This window comes from Lactuca sativa, chromosome 7 (genome assembly GCF_002870075.4).
Source record: "Lactuca sativa cultivar Salinas chromosome 7, Lsat_Salinas_v11, whole genome shotgun sequence".
Classification (NCBI taxonomy): Eukaryota; Viridiplantae; Streptophyta; class Magnoliopsida; order Asterales; family Asteraceae; genus Lactuca; species Lactuca sativa.
The window spans coordinates 21,744,001-21,757,681 of NC_056629.2; the positions used below are offsets into that span (position 1 = coordinate 21,744,001).

Genomic DNA, 13,681 nt, shown 5'->3' on the forward strand with positions numbered 1-13,681 from the left:
TTGGCTATGATCAAAACCAAGGAACATACATGTGGAAATAAAAGGAACAAAGCTTGAATAATGATAATAAAAAAAAAAAAAAAAAAAAAAAAAAAACAAACACCAACAGGGGCTGCATTTTTCTAGCCCTTAAACCAAAGTGTTTTTAAAAATAGAACTGTCTAATAATATATGAATTGCCAAAAACCAGCAGATGCATTGTAAAGTTTTCAAAATAGAAAGCTAGCTAGCTAAAGATCATGAAGGAAAGTAGAATATATTGTGTTTGATCCCACCAATCTAAAGAGATCTATATCAACAATCATCTTGAACGCCATCCGGATCATCATGCTTTTCATCAGAGTCCACAGGTTCATCATATTTGGGAAGTGAAGGTTTGGATGTCATCATGACTTGGCACCTCCTGAAGAAATTAACAGTTACATTTTGCAGCTTCTAAGAACAAAACCAATGCACTGAAGACAATTCACATGATTCTTCATGTTATTTATGTAATGCCAAATTTACCAAATTATGTTTTCTATAAACTAACAATGCCACCATCCCCATTATCACGTGCTACTCTAGACTTAATGTGAGTTTTAGGTTACTACACAAACTAAGTTAAGCTCCTATTATAAGGAAAGTATTATATTATCCCCCAAATATCTATACCTGATATAATAGAAAATAGTACAATTAAATTCAATCATTATGCTTGAGCTCAACTAAAATTTAACGAGTTTTAGGTGAATCAATTCATGATAATGCAGCAAGACAATTGGTTAAATCTAACCTCTTAAAAGTTTCTGTGATTCCACTAATGGCAGTTGAGCAGTATATGGAGATGGCATTCTTGGCCAACGAATCATGTAGTTGAGAAATATGAGTCAGCCACTGCTCAGCTTGAATGCACTCATTGATAACCTGCCACAAAAAAAAAAGTGATAATTTTTTGACAGAAAAAGTATAATCACCAAATTAAATTATAGATTATACCTCCTCTTTCTGCATAGGTGGCAGTAAATCTGCAGCCTCACGGTTTTCTTGAATACAAGTTTGCAGAGCTTCTTTTGCTTCTTTTCTAGCCATTTCATCCTTGTATCTATTTTCAATTGGATCCGACAACTGCATAAACAAACATGATTAGATACGTAATGCACGTCGTTTCAAAAGAAAATCAACGTTTTAAAAGTTGCATATACTTCAACACCTTTTTGAGATCTTCAAGCTTTCCGATATAGACTTGTTCAGTTTCATCATCGCCATCTTCATATAGCCACTCTTCAGTTTCTTGGAGATTTTTTAAGATGATCTCCTGCTCTGAATCTGTGGTGAAGCTCCGGTAGCAACTCAGAAGCTAACTTACACAAAAAAATTTGTAATTTATTACCCACACAAATGATATATATATATAAATGCAAAGTGCATTAATCATGTTATAATTAATATCCCCATAGAAATTACAAGTACCTTGCTTCGAGTGTCATAGATGAAAGACTCGAGGGTATTTCTTTTGTCCTTAGTTTGCTCCACCTTTATGTCTTGTTGTGCCAAAAACTGTTCTCTCTCTTGAGCTTCATGTAGTTCATCTCTTGTCATCGCAACATCTAAAAACTCAGAAACTGCAAGGCTCTGCCTCCTGGACCAACCCCTTCTTGCTTCTTCATCCTGCATGGTGAAAACAATCTTGTGTCATGCATGCATGCATGGCTTATATATATATATGTATATATATATATATATATATATATATATATATATATATATATATATATATATATATATGCAGTTAAAACTATATATAGCTTTAGCTTCCCTTAAAAACTACAATACTTACGATTGCATGTTCTATTTCAACAATTCCGTGGATGTTAAGATGCACTTTAACTAATCCCTTTGCTTTTTCCTCACCAGCGGTTTCAGATGGACCCACCTTAAAAGATACTTATCGATTAACCCAATATATGAAAGGGAAAAAGTATACCAAGTGTAAGAACAAATGCCTGCCTAGCAAAATATTGTAACACACACACACACATATGAAAGTTTTACCATGAAATAACCAACATGAGGTGTTATTCCAGCAGGGAAGTCCTTGTTGGTGTAGAGGACTTGATAATAATTTGTAGTATCTACATTGAAACGAATCAGATTATCATTTGGAAATGAACTGCCTTTGGGAAAAAGCATAAGTCTTGTTTTTCTTTTGTTTTCAGCGTTATCTACACCTATTGAGTAGGGAAATAAATCCTGAACCTGCAAACAATAAGAAAATAGTATAACGTAAATCTTTAAAAAGATAATATCAGTATATTTTCAATGACAATGCTTAAGGGTAGTGCATGCAAAACGCTATAATATATTCCCATTGAGTTTTGCTCAAAGGCAGAAAACTCGAGAGAAGGTGATACAAAGTTACAAACAATCGACATGAAAAAGTTTACCTGACACTCAATATAATTGAGGGTGTTGGAGTAAAATTTTATTGATTATATGTAGCTGCCTTCTATTGATTATTTCCCTTATATATTATAAGTTTCCCATTTACTAGTTGTTAACAAAGTTTCCTGATTAATTAGTTAAAACTATTTTCGTAAAAGGTAGCTAGAGAAAAAAACCTTATAATCTTGAACGCGAAAAGCTGGGCTAAGCATTGCACAACGAAGAGCACATCCTCTAGCAACACATTCGCTACCATTTAATGTTCTCATTGGTTCTTTACCAAAAACCGAAGTTAACTTTCTCATAATAGCAGGTATGCGGGACCCAGACCCAACAAGCTCAATACTATGTATATCACCAATCTTTACATCAGCATCCTCTCCAGCCTTGCAGAAGGCAACACTAACCCTTTCAAGCAATTCTAGTGACAGATTCTCAAACTCTTCCCTCGTTATGAATCCATTCAAATCTTTATCATCAATCAGACAATCAATGCTAAGTGGTGCTTCCGCATTGGCACTTAGAACTTTCTTTAACTTTTCACATGACGCCCTAAGCCTTATAGAAGCACGAGCATTTGAGTAAACATCTATATCGTGTTCTTCTTTGAATTGTGTTGCAAAATGTTTGAACAAGGCTTCATCAAAATCTCTACCTCCCAAGTGCTGATCAAACGAATGTGACAATATTCTCATTCTCCCCTTTCTAAATGCAGCAAAAGTCACCTGAGTGTCAGAGTGCCCGATGTCTACAAATACAACAACAGTTGGTCCTTCACCAGAGAAATCAGTCTTGTACATTCCATAACCTAATGCAATAGCAGTACAATCATGCATTAACTGCAGAGGTCTTAAACCTGCGATACAAGCAGCATAAAGATACTCACGCCTTTGCAAGTCTGTAAAATATGATGGAATCCCAATCACACAGTCTACAACAGGGGACTCGAGATTCCTCTCTGTCAATTGCTTCAAATGTGCAAACAACATCCCTAAAATCTCCACTGGCATAAAAGTCCATGTCTTGCCCAAATACTCTAAATGGATCAAAACACCACCACGTGGGCCCTCACTGGTCTCAAAAGGTAGCAACTTAAGCTCTTCTTGCACACTCTGTTCCTTATATTCTCTTCCGATCAATCTCTTGATCTGAGAAATTGTTGATTTTGGAAACTTAGTAGCAAATGCAGCCCCTGCAGAACCCAAGAACCTTTGCTTCTCACCAAATGAGACCACAGCAGGCGTCTCGCGTTTTGATTCATCATTCAACAACACATCAATCCCACCACGCTTTGCAACTGCTATAGCACAGTTTTCATTCCCGATATCAAACCCAACCACACTCATTCTGGATTCTCACAAACACACAATTGTGCTCTTCAAAAGATCAACGATTACAATACTTACCAACACCTAATTCATTCAAACAAACAATCAGTTCGTATAAAACATAAAAGTCGTAAACATAACTATAAACATTTTACCAGTAGAATTTTGTAACCTAGTTCAGTAATTAATCGATATTCTTAAACTCGGGCCGAGATTGTTAGAGTACCCAAACCATCCACATATGTACACAAACTTCGATCGTTGGGGAGCAAGCAACGCGCAAAATCAATTATCAATATCAAAATATGAACATTATATCAAATGTAGTATTAAGATGAAAGAGGCGTACCTTCTTGAATCTGTGAGTTTTTGTGAAAAATATGTGTTAACTTAATTCGTAAGATAGAACTTAGATAGAGGTCAATTAGTCTTCGGAAAATCCTGATCGTTTTTCGAATTTGAATCGTGATTAAGATAGCGTTTATTAAGGGGTGGATTTTGGCGCCCTGATTTGGACTAACAAAATCGTAAATGCCAGCTGGGATAGACATGAGACATTGATACGAACCGACTAGTTCGGTTCAATGGGATTTATTACCGGATAAGTTACATCTTTGATATCATTCTCTTTGTTAAACCATTATAAAGATAGGGTATTCATCAAAACTATCAAAACTAGTTGGTAGAGGTAAGTGGATAGCGGGAAACGCTAGCGGTTTGTTAAATGTTATGTGAGGTAGCTTTTCGATTTTGGATCGTTATCTTTAAACTAAAGTTAAAATCTTGTAGTGTGAAACGAGACTTTTTGTTCAAAACGAAATGTTTTATCAAACACTAGAAGCTAGAAGCGTCTAAACGCTCCCAAACGTTCCGTCTCAAACACGTCTTATATCTATGTATTTTAAAATGTAAGGTTTGTTCTAGTTTATATTAAACTAAAATATTAGAATGGTTGATTTGTTTATTTATTAGTTAATACTAATAGTAATTATCACATTGTGTTTTAATCTAGGGTGAAACTCAGGCGTACCAATGGGCGGGGTAGTTTGGATAATGGTTCAGAGTCTCCAATTTTTATATAATTTATTATGTTAGTATAGAAAAAACATGATATATTGAATGCAAAAAAAAAAATCACCAGAGAAAACAAGGGGCATACGATTCTTTTGAAATAATCATCATATTAGGCCTCTCACCACCATTGATCGAAGAACTCTATGATTTGTTCTAAGTTTTGTTGATAATTTGATGCTAGTAACTTGTATTGAATCACCAATGTGTCATCCCTTCGCCCAAAGTGGTTGATTTCATCTCCAAATATGGAGAAAAAAGGATTTGGAACCTTAGTTGGTGAAGAGTTGTACTCTAGCATTTATGACTTCTATATAAGCTTGAGATTATGAACTTGAAACCAAGTGATTTCAGGGTTAATATATGAGTAATTATTTGAAATCGTGATTTGATTGCTATGTGTTTCCAATGGGACTTGTGGAAGTTATGAGCATTAAATGATGATTCTAATGGAATCTGCCATCAGGATGGAAATGAGTGATTTTTCTAAATAAGTTAAATCACTTATGGGTCTTGATTCAATCAAATAAAACTAAAAGTTTTTAGAAATTTGAAATATATTAATCATTGTAGCAAGCTCATGATCACCATAAGTGTGTCTAAGAGTCTAACTCCAATGTTGATATTCAAACCATTTAATAATGTAAGGGAATCGTGATTGGGGAATTGAAATGGAATGAAGTTAAGTACTTAAGTTAGCTATATAAGGATCATCAAGATCACTTGGTGATGAAAAAGTAAACTAGAAACTCGTAATATGTCGTTAGAAACTTAACTCGTTAAGTGTAATGTTGATGTTGTTTAAGTGTATACTTGAACTCAATTGACATTAAGAACTTAAGATATTAAGACACGTTTGAGTTTATGGATAAATTTGTATTGAATACTGATATTTAGAATTGTTTGTACCATCATTAATCATTAGTTAAGTTATATAATGGATGGGGGAAAATGACCAAAGTATAATGCCCAAACACGAAAATCAACATTTTATGTGTGTGTGTGGGGGTGGGGGGGCTAAAATCGGGCAAACGAATCCGAGAGTATAAAATGTTTTTAAAATGGTTTAGGAATTAAGACTTAAGAATTGGGTCAATGTCACTACCCAATTTCATTCCAAGGACATGCTCTAATATTACTCACTAGGCTCTCTAAGGCTAACATTATTATTATGACATATTCTCGCAAATAGGGATGATATTTATCGATAGAGACTACTTGGAAATTTAGAAGGCCATAACTTGTGATGTTTTAAAGAGTTGTTGGACCAAATCCCAAAACGTAGGTTTTTAAATTAAGAAACCATTATTTCTTTCAGCATTGAGAAGGAGTCAAGTGGTTTATATACTCCTTAAAAGGAACTTTGTACATATCCTAAGTTTCAAGGGGAAAAAGGTCATCCTATAAGGCTTCATTAATGTTGAATTGGGGGGTTATGTGGATTTGGGGAAGTTCACAACAAGTTATTTGTCTTGATTAAACGAAAAACCATTAGTTGGATGTCCAAATTTTAAAATAGTGTTGTCCTTTCACCCACCCAGGAGGAATATATGGCTATAAAAGAAGCTATCAAGGAACTCGTTTAGTTGAAGAACTTTTGTAACACCCAATTTGAAAGTATTCGATTGGGGTCTCGGAAACCAAAGAGCAGGGGAAATTCAGTCTTTTATGGGTCTCAGGTTTTATCCAGGAGGTTTCGAGGGGAGCGTAGGGCTTTCCGCCACCTTTTTGTGGATATAAAGTTTATCGGAAACAGAGTTAGAATGAAGGATTTATGACTCTTTGAAGTTATTGGCGAAAAAGTCCCCTAATGGAAAATAAATAACAAGGAAGGACCATGCATGCAAAATGGAAGGCGCGTGATCATAAGCTGGGTTACGCCCGGTGTATAAAAGGAAATGGTTGTGGGTGTTGTTGGCGTACGTCCAATGTCCAAAAACCCTAATTTTAGGGCCAATCTCTATATAAAGAACTTAATGGCTCAACCCTAGCCTCCTTATTTGTTCCCCAACCTCAGGGATAACCTAGAACACCTCATCCCCTTATTCTTATGCGGTTTTAACCTTAAGAAGCTCATTTTGGTGGTGTAAGCTTAGAAGAGGAAAAGAAGAAGTTGGCAAGGAAGAACTTGGGAAGTTGGAGCTCATAGAATGCTTAGATCTAGTGTAGTTTGGTTTTGGAGTCATTTTGGTCCCAAGAATGGACCTTTATGGTGAAATCTTGTTTGTGAGCTTAGGGTTGCCACCCTCAGAGCTAAAAGGGTCTCATAAGCAGAAAAGTCTCGATCTTGAATGTCTTAATGGGTTCATGCATGAGTAGGGGTGTTCGTTTGGATGGATCGGTTTGATCCGATCCAATCACGTGAATCCAAATTAATTTCGGTTTTCAGAACGTGAATCCGAATAGTCCATACAAAATTCAAATCCGATCCGAACCAATCAAATTACAATTCGGTTGGATCGGTTTTTACAATTCGGTTTTCAAGAAGCATGATATTTAAAAATATATATAACATAATACTAATCAACTTTAAAATAATTGTTTGGTGAGAATTAAAATTATGAACAACTATTAAAATTTTTATTATAATTCAATATTTTACAGATAAAAAGCTATTGAAAAGTATACATTAAAGTATTTTATTGGATAATACTTTCTAATCTGTTTAAAAATACAATTTAGCAGATAAATAAATAACTAAAAGATGTATATTTGAAACAAATATATATAAATAGACAAATAATAAACTCTTATTCGGTTTTTTTGGACTATTCGGTTTTAATTTTATAAACCGTAACCAATCTGAAATCCAAAATAATAATTCGGTTTTACTGGAAACCCATCCAAAAATCCAAAAATCCAAACCAAATAGTCCAATCCAAATTGTCCAATTGGACAATTCGGTTTTATCCGAATAGTGAACATCCCTATGCATGAGATCTAGCCCTTTTCATGGAAGTAGAACATTATCTTTGGAGTTTGGGCTTGTTTGGGCCAAGTAAAGTCACCAAGTCAGTGACTTTATGGATTAAGACGTGGAAAAGGACCAGGATATGTGATTGTAGCTTCTGAAGTGAAGTATCAAGCACTTAATGAGAAATGGACTTAACAGGAGGTTTACGCTGAGCGTACGTGAAGGTACAGTGTATGCACCACTTAGCCAGTACGCCTAGCATACGTGGATGTACGCCCGACGTACTCTGTCAGTTGGGCCTTGTGCTTTTGGGCCATGCTTTGGGTCTTTGGGCCTTAGTAGGCCATCAGAAGTTAGATAATTTAGGCCAAGAATATGTTTGGGCTTAAGGTAAGACCCATTAGAGGGATTGAGCCCAATTGAGCAAATTGGGCCATTAGTGGACCACTAGTGGGCTTAGAAAGCCTACCTACTATTGGGTTTTGTTTTGAGATTTGGGCCTTAGTTTTGGATCATACTGAGCCAGGGGTAAAATGGTCATTTTACCCCATGCATGGATCAAGGATTATGGTAAGGGCCCCAATTGCTAATTGGGTATATTGCTAGGTATTGATGGTTCAGGAAGTGGGCGGGGCAGCAGTTAAGGATTTCTTCAGGAAGCTTTTGCAATTGAGGTGAGTTTTCTCACCATACCAATGGGTCTAATGCACCAAGGCCGGCCCATTTTACGATAGTTGGTATACTTGGTGTGTAGAGGTGTGTGGCTTTGTTATGCATTGATATGTGGTAGAGATAGCTTCTACAGCTAGTGGTAGAGATAGCCTTCAAGGCTAATGGTAGAGATAGCCTTCAGCGCTAGTGGTAGAGATAGCCTTTGTGGCTAATGGTAAAGATAGCTTTATAGCTAATTGATATGCATTATGGTAAAGGTAGCTTTATAGCTATTTGATATGTGTTATGTGGTAGAGATAGTTTTTATAGCTAATATGTTATGTGGTTTGTATGTGGGGTATGCTCTAGGAAACTCACTAAGCTTCGTGCTTACAGGTTTGTTTATGATTTCAGGTACTTCAGATTCCAATGGCAAGGGCAAGGCTTGATGGCGCGGCATGCACTCTCTCACTGACACTTTATGGGGACACTGATGTTTGGAATAAAAGTTGTATTGACTTATGTTTTGAAAACAATTATAACTAGATTTCTTAATGTATGAGAATATTTTTGCTTATTCTAAAATTTCAAAATTTAATTGGGTCTTTACAACTTCCTATCAAGTTTAGGCATGAAACAATAAGATTATGTGCTACATTGTGAGAACCAAAGTATAGTTCACATGGCGAATAATCTAGTGTTTCGTGGGACAAACTGTGAGACTTTCGTGGGTCTAAAATTAGGCACCATTTATGTAACTTACTACTGTATTTCACATGCATTATGAAGGTAAGATACCAGAATACAATTTAAATAAAAATAAAAACATTAAATTCTGAAAAGGCCACGCTCATATTGCAACAAAGGAGACCTTCAATCAATCTCATGTTGTCAACATTTGTTAAGAGCCAAATGGCTATATCAAACTCAGAAAGTAGCTAGAAGAAAAGCCTCAGGGGATGAACAAACAAACAGAAATACCAAGAATAAAAATATAAATATATATATATAGATAATTTACTATAATATAGTAGAAAATAAAAACCCGGAATTCTTCATTTCCAGCATCCCATAGCCGACCATATCACTCACTAGAAACAAAAAGTAAACATTGAATTTTATTTTGGGATAATAATAATTGGAAATTGTGGGAGGATAGTTTGGTAATTTAGAGTGAATTTAATTTACCTGTTGTTGGGATGGTTGTGGCTGTTGTTGGAGCTGTGGGTAGCCAGGGTATCCAGGGTAGGCGCCATAGTACATGGTAGGATCTTGAGCAACAGGGGCATATCCGTAAGTTTCATATCCTCCTTGCCCATATCCATAGTACCCACCACCATTGTATTGGCTTTGCTCTACCTGTGGCTGAACAAATTCAACTTTCAATTTTTCTTATATATTATTATATTATTTAAATAAATAAAAACAAACAAACCTGTTTGTTTGAAGGACTACGGCCCCACGAAAGTCTCACAGTTTGTCCACCAAATTGAGTTCCTTGTAGCATCCGTAACGCTTCCTCAGCGCAGCTTCTGCATCAATATTTCTAAAAATGTTAAAAAATATATTTTCGAAATAAGTTACATAATTGGTACCTGTGCAAGGACTTTTTTGTAATTTTACTGGAAACATTTTTGTTACCTGTCAGCAAACTGAACAAATCCACATCGTTTGCCTAACGGGATCTTCACATGGACTAACTGTCCATATTGGCTGAACACCTGCCTAAGATGTTCATCTGTTACATTAGGATCCAAACCACCAACAAAAATCTGCAATCACAAATATTTTTTTTTTTAAATTAGGAATTTTTTAAAGGGTAACCAGTTGTCTGATTTTGAAACAAATTACTGACAGTTGTATTATTTGGATCGTCATCATTCTGTGTTCCTTGAGAATTTGGGTATGAAGCTGCAAATAAAGAAAATATAAATGAAAAATACTCAAAAGGAAAATCAATTATCCCTTGCCTCCTTTGCATAACCCCAGGCATCCAACAGCAGATTCGTGCACCAAGAGTTAGAGATGAAAATTGTATTATTTAGTACACTCACATCATAAACTCAAATGGAAACCATTTGCATATATTATATTATCTAAATCTCATAGAATCATATCATAACATAAATAATAATGAGAATAGATTACATTTTTGGTCCCTGAATATAGCTGGTTTTTGCAATTTTAGTCCTTATTTGACGTTTTTGTAACGTTTTTTATCCATGTTTCAAGATCTTTTCCGGACCAAAATTGTTAAATTCGGGGACTAAAAATAATTGTATTACTTAAAAAACTGTTACAAGAACCACAACGAGGACCAAAATTGCAAAAATCACCTAAACTCAATGACCAAACATATAATTTACTCGGAAAATATTGAATGTATCAAGAAACAAAACCCATGATATTGCACGTCTAAATCAACTAAAGATATAACCTTAACAACTTAGCTTTACCTAATCAATGGAAAATGCCGATTTCTTCAGACACAAAAATGATGGAATATGTTAATATTGCCAACAAAAGATCCCACATTCACTTGATCTTTGCACCTTTCTTTTAGGTAGGTCAAATTCTGTCTCATACATCTATATAATGCTACTTTTACTACTATTTTATAAAACTTCGGCTCTAAGCAACGAGTTTGTGTCAATATCCTTACAATTCTTTCACAGTGTTGTGGTATTTTCGTTGTATTCTTCATGCATGTATGCTTAGTCTTTCTCACCTCAAGTGGCTCAATTACCAAGTATGTTAAACATTTTATATGTTGAAGTTTTCTCCATATTTATATATAAAAGATCGACTTGATATATAGAAAACCACTATTTTAGTTTGTGACTGTGATAATTGCTTAGATGGCAGCATGTATTAATGTTCATAAAACCTTGTAGATAACTGAAAGAGATATATAAAATGGAAGTAGACATAAAAGCTTATGAAGGGGGTAATAATGATCCAGGTATGAAAGTAAAAGAAAGACGTTTCAACGGTTTAAAAGAGAATTTTGGTGGCTGATAAACCAGAAATAACAAAAAAAAAACGTATAACTGAATGAATAATGATAAGGAATAATGGAATAATGTAACTTGACTGAAAGGAAAGCTGAATATTAAAAGGACTTGGGAAAAAAAAAAAAAAAGGAAAGCAGCATAATTTGGCCTTGAGGAACTTAAATAAAAATGGCAAAAGGGCAATTTAATGGCATAAAATGGAAAACTGACCTAAGCAAGGCCACCCACTATAGGGTAACAATTTCTGCTGAAATCATTGCCCGACCCTTTATATGATAGAGCCTCTTGATGCCCTGCTTTGAGACAATACGAGTTTTATATAAGTTTTTGCATTTTGAATATTTTTAAGAGCATTAATGCCCATAATTCTCAAAGCACGGGAAGGAAAGTAATCACTTCGTTAAGTTGGCGTATATGGTTTATCTACAAGAATCAATCGACCACAATCTTGAATTCATAAAACTTAAGAAGCTTGGAATTTGGATAACACAACTACACAAAGAATATCTAATAACACAAACAAATACAAGAATCAATAAAGAAGAGATACTAAACAAATAAAAGCCATAAAATTTAAAATCCAATAAGATTAAAACATATATATAGAGAGAGAGATAGAGAGAACATGTACCTTTTGGATATTGTTGACTCCCCACACTCTTTTTGTTAGCAGCTGGCCCAATTCGCATTGGTCTGGTTGAACATAATCTTCCATTCATTTCAGTCATGGCACGTATATGCTCACTCTCATCTCCAAATTTCACAAAGCCATAACCTTTTGTGCGCCCTGTGAGCCGATCAGTTACAACTTTTGCACCCTTAACAGAAGGGTAATGAGCCCTAAATGTCTCCTGCAATGTGTAATCTGTAACATCTGCTGCCAAATCCCCAACAAATATAGTGTAATCAGGGGTATCATCTTGTCTTTTTTCACCAGCACCAAATGTAGCCCAGTTCAACCTGAAGAGCTGCTCCACATTGGGCATTAAAGTACCATTATATGCCTGCAGATGCCTTTCAGCACCAGCTCGGTTTACAAACTCAATGAAGCCATAACCCTCAGATTGACCAGAATGCTTGTTACGTATGACTTTTGCAGAAACCACCTGAAAGCATAAAGGATCCTTAGAACTAGATAGCCATATATTGTAGGATCAAGCAGCATGAACAATGCTTTCATCATGCATTCATGGCATAAACTATAACTGACACTGACAATATTGTATGCAAAAGTGTTAAGTTTGAAATAAGAATTAAAAAACAATCTTTTTTCCTCGTGATTACAAGAAAATTTAACACAATATCTGCAATTTAGGGATATATGAACATGGCATTATATAAACAGTATATCATCCATATTTGGACCATTAAAACCCCAATTGTGTCCCCTCTCCCCCACTGCAATTTCTACAATTCTATAAATGTAGAATTCTCGATTGTCTTGGGAATGCATTTAAGGAATCTCTAAATCTCTTTACCCAATAAGAAGACGAAAACTTTGGGATCTAGAATCTAAACAATATAAGATAAACTGTAACTAGATAATTATATGGAAACAGGAAAATTAAATGGTAAAAACCTCGCCAGTCTGAGCAAAACAGCTAAGGAGATACTGTTCATCCATCCAATACTGCAGATCGCCGATCCATAGCGTACGGATCTCATCGGCGCTAGCTGGTTGAGGAGTCGCACCACCTACCGGTGCTACCGCCTGTCCCGTGTACTGAGGCGGAATTGTGGCAGCCGGTGGTGGTTGCTGGTTGTAATTATATATTTGCTGTAACGGTGGTTGTTGCTGGAACTGTTGTTGCGGTGGTTGTGGTTGTTGTTGATTCATCATCATCCACTGTTGTTGCTGGTACTGAGGGTCCATTAGCGGTGTTGTTGCAGGTTGCATAACGTAACCCTAGAGAGAAAGATCGAGTTTTTGAGAGACAGATTGAATTTGGGAACGAAACGTAGCCCTAATTTAAGAACCAGAACGAGACAGAAAGATCAAAATGAATGATAGACGATATATTTACATAAAACCCCTTTATAAACTTCAACATTTTCTTACTGGCACATACCTATTGAACTTCTTTGTACACACCAATTACTTTTCTAAAAGGCAGCAAATTTTCAAATTTAAACTTTGTTAAATATATATTTTCAAAGGACAATTACATTATTTTTATTAATAACAAAATAAAAATTCTTAGATATAAAATATTATAATTATTTTAAATATATGATTAGGGATGCCAGCGGAAGCAAACGGGACAAGAGTTGCATCCCCG

At 35.3% G+C, this 13,681-nt stretch overlaps 2 protein-coding genes across 7 annotated transcripts; both read right to left on the bottom strand.

Annotated features, from left to right (window-relative positions):
* Nucleotides 1-106: 106 nt before the first annotated feature.
* LOC111890995 (heat shock 70 kDa protein 16) lies at nt 107-4,261 on the bottom strand. The gene is made up of 8 exons (XM_042896447.2): nt 2,601-4,261; nt 2,035-2,238; nt 1,808-1,915; nt 1,453-1,650; nt 1,193-1,339; nt 979-1,107; nt 776-906; nt 107-403 (listed from the first exon to the last, which is right to left on the bottom strand). The coding sequence occupies exons 1-8, from the start codon at nt 3,768-3,770 to the stop codon at nt 295-297; spliced, it is 2,196 nt and encodes a 731-aa protein (XP_042752381.1). The 5' UTR covers nt 3,771-4,261; the 3' UTR covers nt 107-294.
* Nucleotides 4,262-9,216: 4,955 nt separating this feature from the next.
* LOC111890918 (polyadenylate-binding protein RBP45) lies at nt 9,217-13,409 on the bottom strand. Of its 6 annotated transcripts, none has more exons than XM_023886989.3 (7): nt 12,982-13,408; nt 12,034-12,508; nt 10,244-10,299; nt 10,030-10,160; nt 9,824-9,920; nt 9,577-9,747; nt 9,217-9,479 (listed from the first exon to the last, which is right to left on the bottom strand). In XM_023886989.3, exons 1-7 carry the CDS (start codon nt 13,297-13,299, stop codon nt 9,477-9,479), a joined length of 1,251 nt encoding a protein of 416 aa, XP_023742757.1. In that variant the 5' UTR covers nt 13,300-13,408; the 3' UTR covers nt 9,217-9,476. The 6 variants fall into 6 exon arrangements, 4 of the variants coding, with proteins under 4 accessions (XP_023742757.1, XP_023742756.1, XP_023742758.1 ...); XM_023886988.3 differs by having other exon boundaries at nt 9,577-9,753; nt 12,982-13,407; XR_002850049.3 differs by lacking the exons at nt 9,217-9,479; nt 9,577-9,747; nt 9,824-9,920 and adding an exon at nt 11,613-11,695 and having other exon boundaries at nt 10,079-10,160; nt 12,982-13,409.
* Nucleotides 13,410-13,681: the final 272 nt, after the last annotated feature.

Bases quoted from the DNA above. Each gene is read 5' to 3' on its own strand.
- LOC111890918 (XM_023886988.3), bottom strand. From the start codon at position 13,299: ATGCAACCTGCAACAACACCGCTAATGGACCCTCAGTACCAGCAACAA. The intron at 9,921-10,029 runs GTAACAAAAATG...ATATTGATGCAG, and splicing joins TTTGTTCAGTTTGCTGACAG to AAGCTGCGCTGAGGAAGCGT. The intron at 9,754-9,823 runs GTTTGTTTGTTT...GAATTTGTTCAG, and splicing joins GTAGTCCTTCAAACAAACAG to CCACAGGTAGAGCAAAGCCA.
- LOC111890995 (XM_042896447.2), bottom strand. From the start codon at position 3,770: ATGAGTGTGGTTGGGTTTGATATCGGGAATGAAAACTGTGCTATAGCA. The intron at 2,239-2,600 runs GTTTTTTTCTCT...TATTGTTTGCAG, and splicing joins TTCGCGTTCAAGATTATAAG to GTTCAGGATTTATTTCCCTA. The intron at 404-775 runs GTTAGATTTAAC...TAATTTCTTCAG, and splicing joins ATCACAGAAACTTTTAAGAG to GAGGTGCCAAGTCATGATGA.